We start from the raw sequence: 21,668 nt of genomic DNA, 5'->3' as shown, positions 1-21,668 counted from the left end.
CTACGTTCATCTGCAACAAAGTAGCATACTATGTGGGAAGTCAGGTGCGGGTCTACATATACAATGTTACGGCATCACGTACCGTAGAACACTAGTGCGTTCCTGTCCTTCTTCGAGAGCCCTGTACAGGTGCTGCTGTTGTTATGGTTACAACCAAACAGTGTCTTAGGATATTGATCAGTTTCCACTACGTATTCTAGTCCCTCACCTAGCATTCTGTCAAACTGGTTAAAAGCCACTTCTCCTGCTATTCATAGTACCGTTGCTACTGCTGCACTTCCCCATTGAGGGCTGATGGCAATCCACGATGTTTCCATATTGGGGATTCAGAGTGATTCAAAGGTTCATACGGTTCAAAAGCAATGATGGAAAGTTTACCATATAGCCAAATTTTACGTTTGAAGAGGATTATTTCAGATTCAGAGGACTTCTCAATAGAATGCACTGCACTTACAGATATATTTACCAACAGAGGTTACCCAGAAGGAGTGCTACATGAGGCTCATGAACAAGCCTCTCAAGTCTCCAAAGAACAACTGCTCATTCCTAAACCGAAGAAGGAGGGAGGAGCTCTCCCACAGATCTCCAAGTACTCTAGACAGAGTTACCACATTAAGAAAATCATACACAAGAATTGGGCAATCCTTCACCATGATCCCATTCTCTTGAAGCTATTCCCAAAACCACCTACGATGGTGTACAAACGTGGCTCGGACCTTCGTGACAGACTAGTGAAAGCTGAAAAGATACCTAAGCAGGATCAATCAACATTTACGTCTAAAAGAAAGGGTACATTCCCTTGTTTATCATGTAGCCACTGCTACACTTGGCGTACCAAGGCATCTTTCAAGTTAGTGGGAACAGAACTGGTGTCAAAAGATGTGTTAATAAGTGATAAAGGGAGCGAGTGCAGTGGCCACCTCCTTAATGAGCGTAGTCGGGCAGACGTCGCCCTTGCAGTTGGAGGGTTTGAGTTTAAGCATGATATTATTTACTTCTTTGGTAGATAGTGGTTTGAAGCTGAATTGTGGGAGATCAGAGTTAGAGGTCGGTGGCGGGTCTTGTGGTATGGCATTATCAATTTTCTTCATGGAGATTTTGTTAAGTAGCAGAGTAATTTTGTCTTGTAAGGCATGCTGTATATTGGTGCACCATAGGGTATACTCTTTTGTACAGGAGTCTGGTATGGGTGCAGGTGATTCCAGTTCTTTTAAGCTATTCGGTCATTATAGTTATCTTTTTTGCCTGGACAATGGCCATTTCATAATTAAATGATGCTGCGATGAAGAGATCTTTATTTTGTTTAGATGGGGACTTTTTCCCCAGTTTCCGCTGAAAGTTTCTCTTTCCTGAGAGTCTTTAGATGTGGTCTATACCATTTATTGATGTGGGCACAGGGCTTAGATTTCTGTAATTTGAGTGGGGCTATCTTCTTAATAGCGTTAAGGATGGTGTCATTGTAGAGATTCACTAGATCCGATCGGTCTGAGAAGGTATTAGTGGGGTGCGTTGTAGGACGTAATAGTGGTAACAATTTTTCTACCGTGAGAGTACGTTTACCTCTTGTCGTTGATGCTTGAGCTTTGTACATTGTGGTGTAGCTATATCTATGGTGAAGGTGATTAGATGGTGGTCAGTCCACGCGTATGGTGTATTAGCCAGTACCTTGATATTACAATTACAATCCGCTAACCAATAGAGTGTGCAGCCTTTGTTGTGAGTTGGGCTGGTAATGCAATGAGTAAATCCTAGCTCAGAAATGGTTTCCTCGTGGGAAGACGCTCTAGCGTCTTTGGGGTCGTCAAGACCAAGGTTAAAAATCACCTAAGATTATGATTTGAGACTTACATTTAGTGTTGGAATACAAGAAATTCACTAAGAGAAACACAGTCCCTCAGTACCGATAGTCTTTTGGACTGATCAGTTTCCCCATAAAAATGAGCAAAAAGGAGAAGTAAAGCAGAAGGCTTTATTTGCTGCCAAAAAATCAGGCCAGGGGTCAAAACAAAGCAAGAAGAAAGGGTGACCCATTGAAGTCTGTGATAGAAAAGCAGCAAATAGAAATTCTTTCCCAGCAAAGGGTTTCATGTAAGGTATGAGCTTTTTACCTCTAGCTTCTTCTTAAGGGAGAGTGAGGCATCTTTTCCAATGTATCGCATTATGGTCTGTAATGCCAGAGTACCCTTAATCGATGGAATTTGCTGCTCCACCCGTAACCTATTTGGAAAAGAAAAAAGTAATACAATCTGAGAAAAAAAAGTCTGCCAGTTATGTCATAGACTGCAAACCTCTTCTGTTTCTGCATCCATTTAAGAGACCTGCATGTAAAACTTGGTCAATAGAATGTAGCGCACTTATTTTGCACACCAGTAATTCCATGATTAGACTGTTTGTCAGGTGAGGCAGATCCGGGTCATAAAAGTACATCATACACTTCAGGTGGTAACTGGGCTTAGTTTTAAAGGGTAAAACATGCAATTTGATCGGTATAGAACTGCTAACCAGAGCATTGTGCATCAGAATAGTTAAATGAATGGTTCGCCCAAATAAATTTATTGCAAAAAAAAGATTGGCACTTTTTTTTTTTAAAATTATTGCCCATCTATTTTTTTAAGTCCCTATTTAAAATTTGGAGCAATTGAAGCTCAAAATTTACAAGCAAGCACATGGGGGCATCCATTTTGTGAAATGGATGCCCGTCTGTGCTCGCTTCTGCGGCACCAATGAAGGAAAAGCCAGCCAGCTGCAGCTTTTCTGCCTGTAGCCTCCGGTCTGCGTCCTCCGAGTCCCGGCACCAATGAAGGAAACGCCACCCAGTGGTACCTTTTGTTTACTACAGCTGGCTGGCTTTTCCTTCATTCGTGCCGCAGAAGCGAGCACAGGCGGGCATCGATTTCACAAAATGGATGCCCCCATGTGCTTCCTTTTGTAATTTTTTTGCTTCAATTGCTAAAAATTTTACATAGGGACTTAATTTAAAAAAAAATTGCCAATCTTTTTATTATTGCCCATCTTTTTTTGCAATAAAAATTTTTGGGCGAACCATTCCTTTACAAAGTTTCCTAACAAGGGTCATTACATTAAGCAATTTCAATTTGATATCCTATCCTCCAAGTACAAGCACATAAAGCCCAGCAAACGCTTTCAAAGCCTGTACAATTCTAATAATTAAGCACTGACACCAGAAAGAAAGATCAATACAGAATTCAAGGCAATCAACCAGTGAGTGGCTGCAGAAATCATTTTTCTCACTGGTAGGATCTTCCACACTCTCTTTAGCAACATATGGTGGTTGAGTCATGGATTTGCTCAGTAGGGTAGAGTTTAACAATTTGCTGCTAAAATGCTCTGTCATTTGGACAGCTTTCTGTGACCAACTTGTTCCAGGTTCACCTTACAAGCTGTACAACGGGCTGCTTGCAATTATGTAGTAAACAGGTTTGATAATGGTTGGTAGGATTTGCTTTTGGAAATGTCCTACCCTATGTGACGAATCGCAGATATTCGCCACTTCTCCCCAAGGCGGGAGACTCCCCCTGTAAGGCTAGGGAGGTGAATCCGCTTTGCTAGACCCTCACTAGTGGTCGGGTTGAGTCAAGTGGGACCTGGCCGGGAGAGGTTTCTCCACAGCCCCATTGGGGGACAAGAACTCCAGTTCCAGCAACAGGGTTCAAAATTAAGATTCAATGAGCAGGAGCTAAACTAGCTCCTGGGTGTCGGGTATCACTCAATAGGCAGGCGCTACCACAGGGCAACCAGGAGCAAGTACCCAGTGCACCACAAAATGACTTCCACATGCGATGCACACCAACCTTTGTCCATTTTGTAGAATTCATTATGTTTAAATCTGTACTAGATGTGCCCTAAATCTCATTTATAAGCATATTCCAAGTTAATGTCACATATGCATGTTTGCATGGCACCAACTGGCCTGGGCAGCCCAAGGTAGCTCATGGAAGCAATTGGTTTTAAGTTAACCAGGCTCTCCTAGGCTAGAAGCAAGAGCTAAATAGATCCCAGCTACCCTCAATGTCAAACCCTGCTGTGAGGAACTCCATGAGGAAACTACAACAGCTGCGTATATGGGATGGTCTTCCATGGAGAACACTATGGAGGCTTCATGTTTGGCTGAAGGCAATGTAGAAAGAAATCTGACAGAAGAAAATAAGGAAAATATCCCTTTAACTCGAGATATGCATTGTAAAGAACTCATGGTGGCAACAAGTAAGACAGACACAAGCGATAACAGTTCAAGGGTGTTTTTTGAATAATGAATGCTGTATGCAGGTTGGAAAAACGCCTAATCCAAACCTAAATCTAAAATGGGAGCAAGTGTCAACCATCAAATGAAAAATAAGGCAGTCCTAGTGGTGTTGTGTCAAATGAAAGGGCCTATACCAAGAAACCTATTGCCACAACTAATACAAAAAGGGTGTGGGATAGTTCTCAAGAAAAGAAAGCCTGGGTCTCCCTTCCTGCGTTTTGAGCACGAAATAAGGTGCGATCGTGGAGCACAGCACACTCTCGAGCTTTCCCAGCACGAGACGACAGTCCAGCTTTCAGCTATCATGGCAGTCGATGGAAGTCTCTTGCCTTCGAGGACCTGTTGTCTTCAAAATAATAAAACAAAAAGTTCCTTTATCAAATGAAAGTTTGTTTCTTGGTTTCACTTAGGGGGAGGATTTTCCACCCTTGTGTTCCCCTCTTCGGGCGCTGACCCCTTTCGAATCATCTTAGCCTCCATCGGTCGGGTTCACTATGGCTTTTCCTTTTTTCTTTCGTCACAAATCTTAATGTCTTTTTAAACAGTGCCAGCGGACATCCCTCGGCCGGGTTCACTTTTGTCAAGATACTGTTCCCTGGGACTTTTTTAGACTTTGCCCCTCTTGGGAATCGCTTCCCTTGTTTCCACTTACTGTGGGATTCACGTCCCTTTCTTTCACTCAGTTTGTAGATCAAAGTCTTTTGATTGTATACATATTTTGCTTGACCCTCAGTATGACCACTGACTTATTTCGGTGGCTCTCCTACGGCCTTCTGGTATTTGTAGTTTCGCTCAGATGGGGAATCGACCAGAGTCTGTGGAGTTAGCACCGACGTGGTACCAGTTTCCATCTGCAGCTGGTATCCCCTTAATACTTTCACAGTTCTTTTATAATTCATTGAAAATGGTTCAAATTTGCCACTTTGCGATTCTCAATTAACACAGCCAGGTTTTTATCGGTTCTCGCCACGACTCACCAGCTGTGATGAAATGCTTGGCTTTCCTCTTCATTGGAGTCCAGGCCAGTATCACTGGCGCGGGAGCTTCCCTCGCTCCCGCTTATTGGCGTAATGGCAGTTCTCAGGACCGATGGACAAGTCTTATTTCCTTTAAAAGGCTGTTGCCTTCGGGGCCTGACGTGTTCAAATAACAAAACAAAAAACGTTCCTTTAGGGTGATAAAGGATAACCCCTGGGTTCCCCCTCTTCTGGGGTGCTAACCCTTCTCAATTGTAATCCACAGTTCAGATAGGGTGATGGTTCCACCCCTGGGTCCCCCTCTTCTCGGCACTGACCCTTCAAGTATCTTATTCCACAATATATCACAGTTCTTTTCTTACTTGAAGTTTGGATGATAGCTTCACCCCTGGATCTCCCTTGGTCGGGCTCGCACCCCTCTTGACTGGTGGTACTCAGGTGATGGCTTCACCCCTGGATCTCGCTCTGCCGGGCTCGGACCTCTCGCTCGACTGCTAGTACTTGGGCGATAGCTTCATCTCTGGCTTCTCCTCTTCGGGTTCATTCATGCAGTTTCTTAACTTCCGTTTTCACTTTTCTGCTACTAGGGGTAACAACTTTTCTCCCTTGGATCCCCCTCTGCCGGGCTCCAACCCCTCTCGAGTCTTAACCTCCCTTCACCGGGATTACTGTGGCTCTCAACAGTTTGTAGATCAAAGTCTTTCGATTGTACAGGGATTTTGCGTGACCCTCAGTATGACCACTTTGACCTATTTCGCTGGCTCTCCTATGGCCTTCTGGTATCTGTAGTTTCTCTCATATGGTGCTCGACCAGAGTCACTCAAGTTAGCACCCACGTGGTGCCGGTTTCCTTCTGTCGCTGGTCTCCCCTGAATACTTTTACAGTTCCTTGAACTTGGTTCAAACTTGCCACTTAGGGTCATTCCCTCACTCAACACAGCCGGTTGTTATCGAATCTCCCCTTGACTCACCGGCTGTGATGAACTGCTTGGCTTTCTTGGAGTCAAGGCCGGTACCACGGGCGCAGGAGCTTCCCTCTCTCCTGCTTATCCACAGAAGCTTGCCCCACGTACCGTTGACATCTGGTGCAAGACACTTGTGCTATTGTTTGCGGTATTAGGCTCTCTTCCACAAAGGTTCAGCGGGTCTGGGACGAAAAGGGCAAGATCATTTCTCGCCTCTGCACCCTCTCGATTCCTGCTGCCTTTCTCCTTCGTTTGAACTACCACGTGATAGCCGTCTAGTCATGCTGTCTGCCATGCTCGTGCTCTCTTGCTCCACCTTTTATCCCTGTGGGGGGGAAAAAAAATTAAAAAGGGCCGTCAGGGGTGTTGGGGGGTGTAATTTAAATGAATTGCCTGACTTCGCCGGACCCTTTTGTTGGTACATGTCAGGTAAACAGGCAATTTACAAGTCGGTCATCTGTCAAAATGTGAGAAAGTGTTCAGGGTGGAAAAGGAGGGTAGTAGAGTTCCTGAGTGTGCTACGGGGTAGGATGGGGAAGGTTTGTGAAATGGACAAGAATTACCGGGATGCAGAACAGAACATAGGGGATTGTGGGAATGGTAGTATTCGGTCAGAGGAGATTGGGGTTTCGAAAGATGACAAAGGGACGGGATTGGCAGGGTTTGCGGGGTAAGTGGAATAGCGGGGTTCGTGACATGAACAAAGAGGATTGTGGGAATCATGGTGTTTTGTCCGATCAGGTTGGGAATGCAGATGGCTGTGTCCTGGCCACCTGTATAAGGGATTTCAGGGCCATACACGGGAGAACAACCTCAGGTTTCTCACTGCTGCAAGACACTTGTGCTATTATTTGCGGTCTTGGGCTCTCTTACACAAATGTTCCTCGGGTCTGGGATGAAAAGGGCAAGGTCATTTCTCTCCTCGCCACCCTCTCCATTCCTACCGCCTTTCTCCTTCTCTTGAACTGTTGCGCTTGATTAGCTGTCTTGTCGTGCTGTCTGCCGTGTTCGTACTGTGCTCTCAGGCTCCATCTTTTATCCCTGTGGGGAAGGGAAAGGGCTGTCAGGTGTGTGTGATTTGGATCAATTCCAAAGTGTTTGTGTTGGAAAAGGGGCAGTGGGGGAGGCAGTGGTTTTGAATGTACTACGTGAGAAGAGGGGGTGGGGGGGAAGGTGTCAAAGGAAGGGGTATACCGCGTCTCACCCGTCGGTGTCCCACTCCAACCCCGCCGAAGACCCATCCCATCCAGGGGATCCTCCCTCACTGGTTCACCCCCAGGAACTGGATCCAATATTGATGGCCATGTCCTGGCCACCTGGATGAAAGATCCCCGGGGGCTAACTAGAGAGACCCCTTCAGGTTTCTGACAGTGTTTAACTACAAGTCAGAGCAGGAGGAGGAGGAGGAGGAGGAAAGGAGAGTCTGATACACAGAGGAAGCCCCCTGAACTCCTCATGCCTTGTGGAGGCAGAGACAAGGCACATCACAGAGACCGCAAGATTCAAAGAAGCAGACCAGTATATTGCGAGAGGCCGGAGTCCCGGTGTACAGGACCACAAGTAAAGTGGTAGGAACCAGAAGAGAAGGAAAACGTACTTGGTAGTGGTGCAACCACGCATGCAGAGTGGTGGGCAGGAGGCCCAAAGAACAGTGCTGAGACTACCATTACAGGCAGTCTGAACGCCTTCCGAGCACCAGCGTATGCAGATGGGAGACGTCCGACGCCGAACCGAGAACAGGAGACCAAAGAACAGCAAAGAGCGCGATAAGCAATACCCGAGCGAGAGCCGTGCCCTCCAACCCTTCCCCAAATCATGAAAGGTACCGGGGTAATTTGGGACAGCAGGAGACAGCCGGGGTATCATTTACATGAAGAAACCCATCCCAATATCAAGGACGAAACCACAACCAGAGAGTTGAATGACTGGAGCTGTGAACATAGAAGGCAACACATAATAAATAATCTGGTAAAGAAAGACTGAGAGTATATGAAAACAGAAACTCGCCCCAGTGTTGAGAATGAAATATTGTTAAAGAGCCCAGAGAAGAAGGGAAATGGAACAACTACTGATAAGAGATTTAAACAACCCATATGGGGAACTAAGACTGGGAACTGCAAGGGGTCAGAAAAAGTCAGACAAAGTTGTCATGTTTGTAGCTGAAGACTTATTAACATAAAAGGGTTAGGAAAATACTTCTCTGACCGTGCTATAAGAAAAAAGGTTCCCTACCTATAACCAAAAATAAATATGATCTGTCTGCTTCAGGATGTCAGAAATCAAAAGCCGTCCTTGTGTCCAAACTTTCTATCCTGATACTCGCACTGCAAACAAAACAAAGCGCGAAGGGAAATGTCTTTAACCGGATTAAAGTATTCATAAATAAAAATAGAACAGCTCCAACGTAAATGTTCCCCAAGATGAAAAGGCCTTGGGTCCAGAGGGTGATTCCCTTCAAAGAGACAGGCATGATATCAAGAGATGACACAGACAACAGATTTCAAGATTCAACAAATGTTTTATTTCAATATCAGGATAGCGTAAGGCCTAACTTGCCCTATAACTATGGTAGGGATTTCTCCTGCCCAAAGAAAACGAAAGGTAGTCTATGTCTGCAAGTCCAAATCAAAGGTCTGTCTGTGTCAAAATCCTATGCTTGCCCGCACATCTAAAAATAACATGGTGTGGGATTCTTCTTAGCCAACCAAAAAAAGTGCTCAAAAGTAAAGATTTAGCTGTTCTTGGCTCAAAGTTCTTCTTGGGTCCCTATCCAAAGTTTCACAGAGCTCCAATAGCTGTCTGTTTCAACAATGTCCCGGCAGATCTTGAGGTTCCCTTCCCCAAGTTCAATACAGTACAGTTCACACCAAAAAGGAGGTTGTGAGGTTCCCTTTCCTCAAGACAGTGTTTCTCAGTTCTTTCACCTCTCAGGGTTCCCTTCCCCAAGATTTCATCTGCTCAATGTTCAATACAAAAAAACAATAGGTCCACTTGACCCACCTTCTGGCTTGCTTCACCAGTTGTTTCAAAGTTCTTCGTACCTCAATTCCAATGTTCTTTACTTGTTATCATTTAGGGTTCTCTGGTCGAGGCGCAGTTGTCAGACCACCCAGTTCACCCATCACAGGTCACGCAACCAGGAACCCTTTTTCTCCTCGACTTGATTGGCGATATCTGTGATCTTCACAGTGGGGAACTCCCTGGTCTAGGCACAGGTGTCAAGACCACACGGTCCACCATCACAGGTCGTGCAACCATGAGTTCCCTTGGCCCCTTTTCAGGCTCTTCTACCTAGGGCTTCTGACACTTGTATTCTCTTTGGTTAATATAAACACTTTTCTGCATCAGTCGTTTGCTTTACCATAGCCTTATGGTCCTTTCTCACACCGATTGTTAAATATGCTTTTGTTTTGCCCACAGTGCTGCTTACAGTCTGACATTCCATAGGTCTGTTTAACTCAAAATGTTTGTTCAGTATTAAACGTTGCGTGATCTTATTCAAATAGTATTTTCCATTCAGTTTGGTGTTCAATATACTCAATTACAGTTTAAATTCAGTATTTAATTTAGTTCATATTCACTTGGACCGTTACTTGCCTGCGGGGTTCCCTGGGAGCGCTCCCGTCTTCCTGTGTCCTCCGACACTCACCGGCACCACACTTCTCCCCAGGAGCAGCTCCTGTTGCTCCTGCTCACCTGCTCTGTAGTGGGTAAAAATATCGCCACGCTCATCGGGCACGTCCCGAATTCCCTTCTCGGCTTCACACAACACGTGTAGTGCGTCTCCCCTACTCCTGCAGCTTCAGCTGCCTTTGAGTCTCCACACGGACAGCATCTCGCTCTCATCAGAGGGAAGTTAGGGTAAGTCAGTCCTAGGGAAAATACCATGTCTCACTGTCTGGCCCATTCTACCCAAACCCCAAGTACCCTCCACCCAGGTGATCCCTGGCCCTTCCCCCTGAATTCACCTGAATCAGAATCTGCTAACATGACGACTAAGGGATGATTCGGGTGTTAGACCCCCATATTAGGTTCTACGCGTGGATACCCACCGACCCTTCGCCCTGGCGACCCGAGATCACTGGGGAGTAGTTATGAGAGTGCCTTCAGGATTCTCACGCTTCCCCTGTATTCTTCACCGAATAACAATGTCTCTTGGTCTAACAGTTCTATGTGTCTTTCTTGTCCCACAACAATCCTGTTCGGTACAAAGCTCTTTAGCTTTTAAAGTCCTTCTTTAACAAAAGGTTCCTTCTTTGTTGAACAAACGCTGTCTTTCTTGATACTTGTTATAGGATTGCAATTTGCCTAGTACTCCCCTGCCAGGATTCTTAATGCACTTCCGACTGCCAGGAGTGGACTCGCCTGCCAGGATTTCTCTTTACATGCAAAACAGTATATACTGTTTTTGGTTCAGTAGTTTTATCTGCTTCAATGTTACTTTTAAAACGTTCCCCACATCCGCACTCCATGCAATCATATGGTATTGGGGGTTCGCATTTGTACTCTGCCTTTTTGACAAGCAAACAATCTTCTTATTGTTTCTGTCTCTGCAGGTTCACAATGTTTAAACTGGATTTTGCGCCGTCACCGAAACACCCCGGGGTCCCCACTTCTCTTGGGCTGACTCACTGGCTCTGTAGTGTCTTTGGTCGCGTTCGCAGCACTGCTTTGACGTTTGCTTCCCACTGTGGGTTGCTCCGACGTTTCTCCATTTCTCTTGCGGCTCCGCTCCTGCACTCCCCCTTCCCTTCAGGCTCTGCTGAGGGCAATGCTGCAACATCCAGCTGACAAACACCTGGGGATCCTCTCATGGTTCCTGGCGTCTCCACGGCACGTCCTGCTCTCGCAACGCTACTTTCCTTCTCTGCTGGCAAGCCCCTTGGCTCTGCCAAACTGTGGAGACTAGCTTCCGCACGCTTCTGTGGGAGAAGCAACGTCTTCTCCTGAACCGTTGTTCATAGTTTGGCTTCCATCTTTAAATGTCCCGTGCAATGGGGAGTAAGGAAAACAACTAGCACGCTCATTGAGCTTGAGACTCTTTCTGCTTAGGACCATTTCCTTCATCCTCCTCGTCCAAGTACTTAGGTAGTTGTGGATATTGGAGGCCATTGATGCATAGCATTTGGAAAATCTCTCTCAATGGTGCCATATGAAAAACCAGTTCTATATATGAAGGGGAACTAGAACTGAACTAGGTATTCTTGGAGCTTTAACTTTTTAGACAAAAAATGGGAGGTGTGACTGAAGGGTGTTGGGAAAAGGTTTCTCTGCTTTACCTAAGGGGGGGGCAGATGTATGGCAATAGGCCATTAGGGGATTGGGTGTCAGGGGGACTTTCTCATGGGCAAATGGACGATACTGCATCTCATCCGATGAAGTCAGGATATCTCCCCAGAGGTTGACTTCCCCCCACCTCCCCATCCCCCCCCCCCCATGTGATCTTCCCTCATGCAACCGCCCCCAGGGTCAGGTTCAGGTAGTGGCTGCCATCCCCTGTCCACATGGGAGTAGGTCACTGCCGGGAAAACACTGATGAGTGCATCCGATTCATCACAGAACGGAATCCCTGGGAAGAAGGGCAAACACCCTATATATGCAGACTCAAAGTGGGTGAAAAGGATAACTCAGAACAAGTAATGAGCGGGATTTAAACACCCAATGTGGGGAATTGAGAGTGGGAACAGAACCCCTGGGAGAAGGGCAAGAATCCTATATATGCAAAGTTGAAGCGTAGTGCATATAACGAGAAAGGAAAGATAAGGCTCAAAATTGAAGAGGATAGAAGAAACCTGAGCATCAGAGAGAGTACAACAAAGAAAGCCTAAAAGGAAAAAGGATAATTCTCAATAGCATAAACAGAAAGACTGAAGAATGTACATGTGATACCAAGAAAAGGAGAAACAATAGTAGGGAAAACAACTAACAAGAGAGGACCATACAAAGATCAAGAACCAAAGGTTGTCTTGAACAACTACAAAATCTATTCAAGAAAGACTAACAGAATGGACTATACTAAGAAATGTAGAGTATAACAAGAAACTTGGATAAGGCGAAGAGCAAGGGAAGAAGAGACATTTGCTTGGCCTAGTTTACTTCAGTTCCATTTAGTGGTACTGTCAGATAGGGTTAGCTTGGAAGGAGGACCGCTACTTTAGACTTCCTGACATCCGAAGAGCACCTTTACTTTCTTTTGATAGGTAGGGTATTCCCTTTAGTCATTGGAAGAGATAAGCCTTTAATAATTAGTACAAATGTACTTGAGGTTTCCAACGACTCCTTTCGGCCCACCACACCCCACAGAACCCCACCATATGCGCACAGTAACCTTTTAAGGAACACCCCCTCCAGCATTCAGACATTTTCGAGTTGGTCTGCTTTAACATTTCTCTTTCTATTCCCTTACTCTGTTAAGTGTGGACAGAAAATCTGCTAGTGAAAATTGCCACACGTCCAAATCTTAATTGCCATTTAACAATATATGCACCTGGTTACGGTTAAGGGGTGGACACAAGGCTCGATCAGATTTGGTACTCTTCATAGTGGCACCGCAATTTATTTCAGTGTTCAACCGTTTCAGTTCTCTCCTCCAACTGCCCCATCCACCGAAACGTTTGTGCTATTTAGCCCACCGAATGCAAAAGAGAACAGAAGCGATAAACTCCATACAGCCCAAATCGTCACTTAGCTCAATCAATTTGCATGCTGAATCCTCCACCGTCCTTTATGATTGTCTGAAACAGATATTGAACACCATTTGCCCCACCCTCCATGTTCGTTAGCCCCTCATCAGTGATATGAGGCATGTTAGGATCTTTATACAACCCGTTTTCTAGTCTCTCACAATCTAGAAAGTAGATCCTTTGTGGCATTTTTGTATTTGGGAGAGATATTTGGTTAGGTCATCCAATGCTAAATTGGCTCCTTCTTCCAGTGCATCAATTTCTCCTTCTTTGAGTTAACCAAAGCTGTTCTCATGTTAATTTAGAAGGTCTTTATTTTGTATTACATCATTTTCCTAAATTGTTTGAGATAGACTAGTGACTGCAAAATGTCTTGCTCTGCATCCAAGGTTTAATCAGACCTTCTCACGACCTAGCATTTTTGTTCTAGTCTTCAGTTTCTTTCGGTGCTCGCATTGGTCAGCTGAAGCACAAGTTAATAGGTTGGATAGCCCTATTTTAGCTATGCCAGTTCTTCACAACAACTAGAACATCACTGCCAAACCAGACAGAGTACCTCCCTGGAACGGACCTGCTCCTAGCTACATTGACTATAACTACGCCAATGCAATCTGAAGTCACAGGACCATGGGTCACAAGTCCCAACAGGAGCTGTTGTAACTCTACAGTTCACATTGGTACAGGCCTTCCTCCTTGTTCAGGATGACCCCTCACTAGCCCCTGTATCAGAGGACCTATAGTCTCCATGGGCATCCACAGCCAATTCATTTCCTTGCCATATGCCCGCAACAAAGGCTGACAAATCTGTTTGCCTACCAACCCACCAACAGTGCCAGCACACTCCCCAGTATTGCTAGCTGTCCTGTGGTGACCACCATCTTTTGGCTCCTCTTGGGACACAATCCATAAGGCTCTACTGCACCGCCACTTTTTCAATTGGCCCACTCCACCTGCTCTAGGTTGGGCGAGTGGAGGGCTATAAGAAAGCTTTAGACCCACTGCAAACATTTAAGCAGATTGCTGGTCTGGATGGGAGAGTTGTAGAATAAAGGTGAGGGAGATATTGGCAATAAGGACCTCACCCCATCCCCACCATCATCCTTGGTTATGTCACATCATACAAGTTTTGTACCAAATATGTCTCATTTATTTGACAAAAGTGCATCTTAAAATATTTATATGTTGGGGTTATCAGCCAATCATTGTGTTTTGAAGCAACAGAACATGCAACTTGCTTGAGGGAGAATCACAGCACTTCATAGAGAACAACCACATTATGTAGACAATCAAAAATAACACTTTGGCAACATCATCAAAAAGGTCAATGAAGCAAATAAGAACAGTCATTAAAATTAAAAGATATCCAAAATGAAATGTGTCCATTGACATTGTATTTAAATATCTAAATTTAAAAAGGCTGGGCATATGATGGAACACCAAGAAATACTTGGAATGCAGCTTCCTGTTACCGGCCCCCTTTCATTCAACGCTGTCGCAAAATGCTTATGACACTATTGCATAGAACTGAAAGAGATTGGCTTTGTCATAAACAAAAAACAAAAATTTTCCAAGAGCTCTACTACATCATTGATATGATATATATGATAAGTCATTTATAACGCGCCTGTACACAAGTGTTTCTAGGCGCGACAAAACAAGGAGGGGGGACAGAATAAGGCCAAAACAACGATCTTACTAGGCCTTGTGTCATTCAGATCGCGCAAGTGCAGGGAGGAGAGACATGCCAGACAGGGGTGCGGGGGGCGGGGGTGGGTGGGGAGGGGAGTGCTGGTAGCTCAATAAGTGTTGCTGGGGTGTGCCTCATAAGTGCAGAGAGACCAGCGACTGCAGGGTTGCAGATACAAATCCTTCAGTGCTGGGACAGCCCAGAGGCAGTGCAAGGGCAACTGGACATGCAGGAGCCTGGGCCAGAGTTTCAGTGGGTGGCCAGGTGACCAGTGTGCAGAGCAGTCAGGGACATCAGCAAGGAAGAGAGAAAGCGGAAGCGAAAAGGAAAGTCTAGAGTCGCTTCCTGTAAGGAAGGCATGGTATCAAACAGTGAAGACAGACAAGTGATCATAGCTCACATATTGCACTTCAATTGGGTTTTAGAAACGGCATCTAAAAAATGGGAGCAAGCTGCGACCAGCAAATAAAAAATGCAGTCCTAGTAGAGTCTGGTCAAAATAAAAAAAGGGCCTATACTAATAAACCTATTGCCAATCCTTACTTCTAAATACAAATGGTGTGGAAAACAATATTATACAAAAGAAAGAAGAATGTTCAAGAAATGTCATGATAGTTGAGCTGATAGCTTCCCTTCCCCATGTTTTCAGCATGGAACAAGGCAGCAGATTCGAGTTTCGCACACACTCTGGCTTTTCTAGCACAAGGATGCAGTTCAAAATGTTAGTCTCTTTGCCATTCAAAGGTCTCTTATTTCAGAGGGCCTGATGTGACAAACATTCAAAGTTCCTTTCGCTTCAGGATTCTCATATGCACAACTTCTCTGGTGATTCACCGTTCATCCCGGATCCCCGCCTGCCGTGCTCAGACCCACTTTAACACAAACATTCTGCCGGGCTCTGACCAATTTTATCTCATTTTCCAAACTTGTTTTAGTATATCAAAATCGACCTCTTTGAAGCTCTACACCTTACAGAGACCTTCGATTGAGCACCCACGGGGTGCCGGACCACTCCGTCAAAGGTATCGTATGAAAGTCTCTTCAAAGTTCAAACACTCATCAGCAGTTCAACCTTTCTTGGGTCTTTTATTACATGTGTTATAAAAGCATCAATTCTAGCGCTTGCCATACAATGTTGCAGCCTGCAACCGTGGCTTCAACACAGACCGGTCTTTTATCAGTCTCCCAACTCACCGGCTGTGTTGATTCACCGATGCTGCTTTGTTCTTAGATCCAAGGACGGTACCACGGTGGCTGCTACTTCTCACTGCCTTGATTAGTGATGCCGGAGGGCCCTGGGTATCTCCGACACCCAATACAGGATTATTCAGCCTGGTTTCCTGATCTTACGCTTTCTAATAGCGAGGGCTCTTAAAAGTTACAGTTTCTTGTCGGAAAGGTCAACGGAACTTCCCTCCTTGTGATCCCCCTCCCGTTTTGCCATCTTCCTTCCCTCGTTCAGCTGCCGTCTCGAAACTGCTGTTTCCTCATGTACATGTGGCATCGCTCAGAGTGCGCTTTTGTGCTCCACCTTTTATCTGTGTGGGGAAGCTTAATGGAAGTAATAGCCTGACCTACCTTGACCATTGTATTGGAACACGTCGGTTATCCTGCTCGCGTGTTAGTCTGTTTTCTCCCAGAGCAGGCTGTCTGTCTGAAAGTGTTTGTGTAGGAAAGTGGGCGGGGGTACGGGGGGTTAGAGTTCCTACATATCCTTTCTGATAGGATGGGGAAAAGGTGTGGACACCGAAGGGAAATCCACGTCTCGCCATCCGGCGGCCCACTCCTATGCCCCCGAAGAACCTTCACCCAGGTGATCCTCCCGCGCTGGTTCACCCCCAGGAACGGGAGCTCCAAAAACAATGGCCATGTCCTCACCACCTGGATTACAGATCCCCCAGGGACTAATGCGCGAGACACCTTCTGGTTTCGCACTTTCCAGAACCAGAGGAGGTTCTGCTCAGGTTTTAGAGGCAGGGAGGCTGCTCCAGAGGGAGGCTCCAGCCGAGGAAAGAGATCTAACCCCAACTCTCTGCTTGGAAAATCGTCTGATCCTCAAAGAGTTGGAGGTGGATAAGTGGAGGGCTCGAGAAGGAAGATGTTTAGGAAGAGAACATTGGAGGTAGTGCAGCCCAGGCCCCAGAAAGTCACATGGACGATGCAAAGGGTCTTGAACTTGATCCTTGCAGCCACAGGGAGCCAGTGCAGAGATTTCAGAGCTGGAGAGATACGATCCCTGGGCTCGTGACCAAGGACGAGTCTTGCAGTCCTGTTCTGGATAAGTTGTAACAGTCGAAGAGTATAGAAAGACAGATTCCGAAAGAGGCTGTTGCAATAGTCCAGCCTCGAGAGGACCATGGTTCTGGTGACATTGAGCTTCTGGGGGAAAGTGAGAAAAGGCAGAATACCTCTGAGGGGGTGCAGCTGATAGTGTGCCTTCTAGAGACTTTGAAGATGTGAGGAGAGAAGGCGAGGGTGGAGTCGAAGAGGACACCAGGATTCCTAGCCTCACAGGAAGAGGGCCCAGTGTGGGAGGCCAGAGAGAGAGAGAGGAAAGGAGGGAGCAGGTGTCCAGATGAGGAGGATCTCAGTCTTACTGGCATTAAGGCAGCACACCATTCCTGAATTGCAGCCCAGACAGTCTGGTATGTGAGAAGGAGCAGAACTGAGGGGAGCCTGAAGGAGAGCTGGGTGTCATCCGCACTGAAAGTTAGAGCGGAATGTGGCAATGCAGTGGGTAAGAGGTGCCAGGTAGTGGTGAAAAGGCAGCATGAAAGGTTAGCTCCCTGGGGAACACCACAAGTAGAAAGAGATCGAAGAGAGGAAAACCCAAGTTGGACCTGGGAGGGTCGGTCAGTGAGAAAGGTGGTCAACTGTAACGCTCACCTGATTCCCGCAGAGGCGCCGGTCTTGACTGGGTGAATGCCGTATCTTCAAAGGTGATGTGTAACACACGGTTGGCTCTTTGGGCTGGACCTCTGTGCACTGTATGTCTGACTCGAAGAGTAAGATGTCTGCAGATAGAAAATATGGGATTAATGAACTGGGGTTATTGGGTGCCTCTCTCCTCTTCCCTTTCTCTTCTCCTGTAGAACCCCAAAGGTTAACACCCTCACCTTAGGTAAGTGAACGCCGAGCTCTCCATCTGCCTCGGGGCAGGGTGCCGTAACCAGTTTCTTCACTGGATAAGGGTGCAGGCCTCTTGGCCTCAGAGGACTGCTGTCCGTCGTTAACTGCACGAACGGTAAGTTCTGGGCACTTCAAATGTCTTAAAAGTCTTTTGTAATGATATCTCTTGTTTTGCAGGGTTCCGGCGATGGCGGATGGCGGGCTGATGAGAGTTGAGGATCAAACCCGCGTGAGGAATAGAAGCGCCTGGAAGCACGTAAGTAAGCGCTTGTAGCCTGCTTCACGATGCGCACTAACTGTCCCTTTTATCTTGCAGGTACAAGTTCGGAGCTTTAGAGAAGCTGAAGGGTGCTGGAATACCCACTGGATTCGGCGTGGGAAGGAGTAATGGCACGTCAGTAATAAAGTTGCCCAATGTCTTTAAACGCACCTTCTTTTGTCTTTCAGATGCGGGATGCAGCGCCGAAGGCCTCCGCAGCATGCGAAGAGTAGGTAAGCCTTTGTCTTTCAGATGCCGGAATGCAGTGCGAAGACCTCCGCAGCATGCGAAGAGTAGGTAAGCCTTTGTCTTTCAGATGCCGGAATGCAGCGCGAGGCGTTGGTGACAGCCGATGGACCAGGTAAGAGATGCGCTGCCACTGAAGACTGTAGTGCTAACCTGTTCTTTCTTTGTCTTTACAGGTGCTGCTGAAGACTGGATTCCAGGATGGTAAGCCTTTGTTCCCTTAGGCCCAGGATCAGAAGCAGAAGACACGATGAGCGTTCTGCTGCAGAGAATGCAGAATAACGCAAAGCAAGATTCATCCATCGGGTGTGGTTTAAATAGCCTCCTGTAGTGCTTAGATGTCTCCTTCCACAGCCACGCCTAGGTAAGAAAAGAGTTCCTGCTTTCCAGAAGAGTTCCAGTGTTCTGAACCTAGGGAGTGACTCCTGCCCCACCCAACAGGAAAAGTAGTCCCAAACAGAAGAGGATCAGGGGTTCAACTGGCAGGTAAGTAAGCAGCATGGTCTGCTGCAGGTAAGTCCACCCAAGCTTTATGAGCCCGGCACTTCCAGCGCTGGGACTGGGCATCTTTATGAGCCTGGTGCCACTGGCGCCGGGACAGGGTCCAAAAGGTCCCAATTGGGACTGGCTGGCACTCGGAACCGGGGTTATGGGTCTGCTTCCAAGGGAGTCGGGCAAGTCCTGATCTTTTGGAAGCAGAGATCATGACAGCACCCCCCCTCAAGGCCCCTCCCAAACCGGGCTTCTCCGGGGGTTTGGGCTGGTTAGGAAATGTTCGATGAAATCTTTTGATTAGACGAGGCGCGTGGACATATTCTGCAGGTTCCCAGGATCTTTCTTGGGGACCGTAGCCTTTCCAGTCAATCAGGTAAAATAGTTTAGATTTGGAGATCTTGGAATCCAGGATGCTTTTGACTTCAAACTCGAGTTCTCCATCAACTAGAATAGGTTTTGGAGATGTAGTTAGTCGGGTTTGAGGTTGCACGAGTTTTAATAGAGAGACGTGGAAGACCGGATGTATCTTCATGTGAGGGGGCAAGTCCAACTTGACCGCTACTGGATTTACTATGGTAGTGATGGAAAAGGGACCAAGGTATCTTGGGTTGAATGTGCGTGGTCCTTTTAGAGGTAGATATTTGGTGGATAACCAGACTTGATCTCCTACTTGATATTGGGGGGCTTCCTTCCGATGTTGGTCTGCTCCTTTCTTGTATTGTTCTTTAGCCCTTTGAAGGTGAGAAACGGCTTCCTTAAAGGCTTGGGTGATTGTAGAATGCAGGTGGTCTACTGCTGGTGTTCCAAGATCTTGGAGTGGATCCAACTCCGAGGTTCGAGGGTGACTACCGTATAAAAGAAAAAACGGGGTCTTCCCAGTTCCCGAGTGGACAGAGTTATTGTAGGCATATTCGGCTATCCAAGGGATATCTTTCCAAGTTTTTTCAGTTTGTTGTAGCATGCAGCGCAAATACTGTTCCAGAGTTTGATTGGTCCTCTCGGTTTGTCTGTCGGTTTGAGGGTGGTGGCTGGTCGAAAGTCTCATCAATTTCAGCCGACCGACAGCAACTTCGCCAAAAATGAGAAATAAATTGACTACCTCGATCCGAAATTAGAACTGAAGGAAAACCGTGCAGTCGGACGATGTTTGAGAAATTCTCGGGCCAGAGTTGCTGCTGTTGGTAAGCCTTTGAGTGGAATGAAATGCGCCATCTTGGAGAATAGGTCCACGATTACTAGGATCGTATTGTATCCGGAGCATGGAGGTAGATCGGTGATGAAGTCCATAGAAAGCGTATGCCAAGGGCGAGGCGGGATGTCAATAGGGGGTAAGAGGCCGGCTGGTTTTTCCTTTTGACTCTTGTTTTGGGCGCATACTCCACAGGACATTATAAAGTCTCTGATATCTTTTTTCCAAGACGGACACCAGAAGTAGCGCTTGATCTTTTCCGAGGTCTTGGTCATACCGGGATGTCCTTCCATTAAAGAATCGTGATAACAAGAGATGACCTTTTTCTGTAAATCTGTGCTGGGCAGGTATAACCGTTCTTGGAAATATAATAGGTTGTCCTTCACCGTAAAGTCCTTTCCCTGCAGATGCCAATTCTGTATGTCTGCTGGAGTTACCAGTAGCCTGGCTTTATCCTTAACTTCCTCTATGGATTGTGTGGCGATTACACCTAGAATTCTTTGTTCGGGAATGATAGGTACAGGTTTAGGATTGATCAAATGTTCTTCCACTCCCATCCGAGAAAGGGCATCAGCTTTACCGTTTTTTGTACCAGGTCGATAGGTAATTATGAAGTCAAACTCGGCAAAGAATAGTGCCCAACGGAGTTGCCTAGAGGATTGAGCTTTTGCGGTTTTCAAATATTGCAGGTTTCGGTGATCTGTAATCACAGTAACGGTGTGTCGGGCCCCCAGAAGATAATGCCGCCAAGCCTTAAAGGCGGACTTGATAGCTAGAAGTTCCTTATCAGTAATAGTGTAATTGATTTCAGGAGGCGAGAATTTGCGGGACCAAAATGCCACAGGATGCAACTGATTGGTTACTGGGTCCTTTTGTGATAGAACTGCCCCCATGGCAAGGCTCGAAGCATCAGTTTCAACGATGTAGGGGAGTTCTGGGCGAGGATGTTTTAAGATCGGTGCAGAGATAAATCGAGTCTTCAAATTCTGGAAAGCTTGTTCCGCCTCGGTAGACCATTCAAAACTTTTGTTTTTCTTTAACAAGGCGGTGATGGGCTGGACTATTCGAGAGAATTGGGGGATAAACCTGCGGTAAAAAAGTTAGCGAAGCCCAACATGCTTTGAACACCTTTTACGGAGGATGGCGATGGCCATTTGAGAATTGCATCAACCTTCTTTGAATCCATACGCACTCCGCTAGGTGATAATATGAATCCCAAGAATTCAACCTCAGTCACGTTGAAAACACATTTTTCCAACTTAGCGAAAAGTTTGTGTTGACGCAATCTCTCGAGGACCATTTTTACGTGTTTCCGATGTTCAGTTTCCGATGAAGAATAAACGAGGATGTCGTCAATGTAAACAACAACACACACATCTATGAGCTCTCTGAGGACATCGTTCATAAAATATTGAAAGGCGGCCGGGGCATTGCAAAGTCCGAAGGGCATGACCTGATATTCAAATAGCCCATACTTGGTGCGGAAGGCCGTCTTCCATTCATCGCCCTCTTTTACTCGTACCAAGTGGGAGGCTCCTCTAAGATCCAGCTTTGTATATATGCATGCTTTTCTGACTTGGTCCAGGAGTTCAGGGATCAAAGGTAACGGATATCTATTCTTAACGGTGATCTGGTTCAGGGCGCGATAATCTATACAAGTTCTAAGGTCCCCTTCTTTTTTTGGAACGAAGAACAAAGCTGAGGAAGCAGGGGACTTGGAAGGACGAATAAACCCATTCGCTAGGTATTGATCCAGGTATTGTCGGAGGTGAAG

General features: G+C 46.3%; 1 protein-coding gene across 5 annotated transcripts in view; it reads right to left on the bottom strand.

Moving 5' to 3' along the window:
* The window catches only part of FASTKD2 (FAST kinase domains 2), a 461,831-nt gene that overhangs the window by 382,070 nt on the left and 58,093 nt on the right, over positions 1-21,668 (bottom strand). For all 5 annotated transcript variants that reach the window (XM_069615586.1, XM_069615582.1, XM_069615584.1 and 2 more), the window contains one exon: positions 2,109-2,217. In XM_069615586.1, the coding sequence (XP_069471687.1) occupies positions 2,109-2,217 (109 nt within the window). The remainder of the gene's footprint in view (positions 1-2,108; positions 2,218-21,668) is intronic.

Source organism: Ambystoma mexicanum, chromosome 9 (genome assembly GCF_040938575.1).
Source record: "Ambystoma mexicanum isolate Mex_15411 chromosome 9, UKY_AmexF1_1, whole genome shotgun sequence".
In the NCBI taxonomy this organism is placed as follows: domain Eukaryota; kingdom Metazoa; phylum Chordata; class Amphibia; order Caudata; family Ambystomatidae; genus Ambystoma; species Ambystoma mexicanum.
This window is presented reverse-complemented; position numbering and strand designations above follow the sequence as displayed.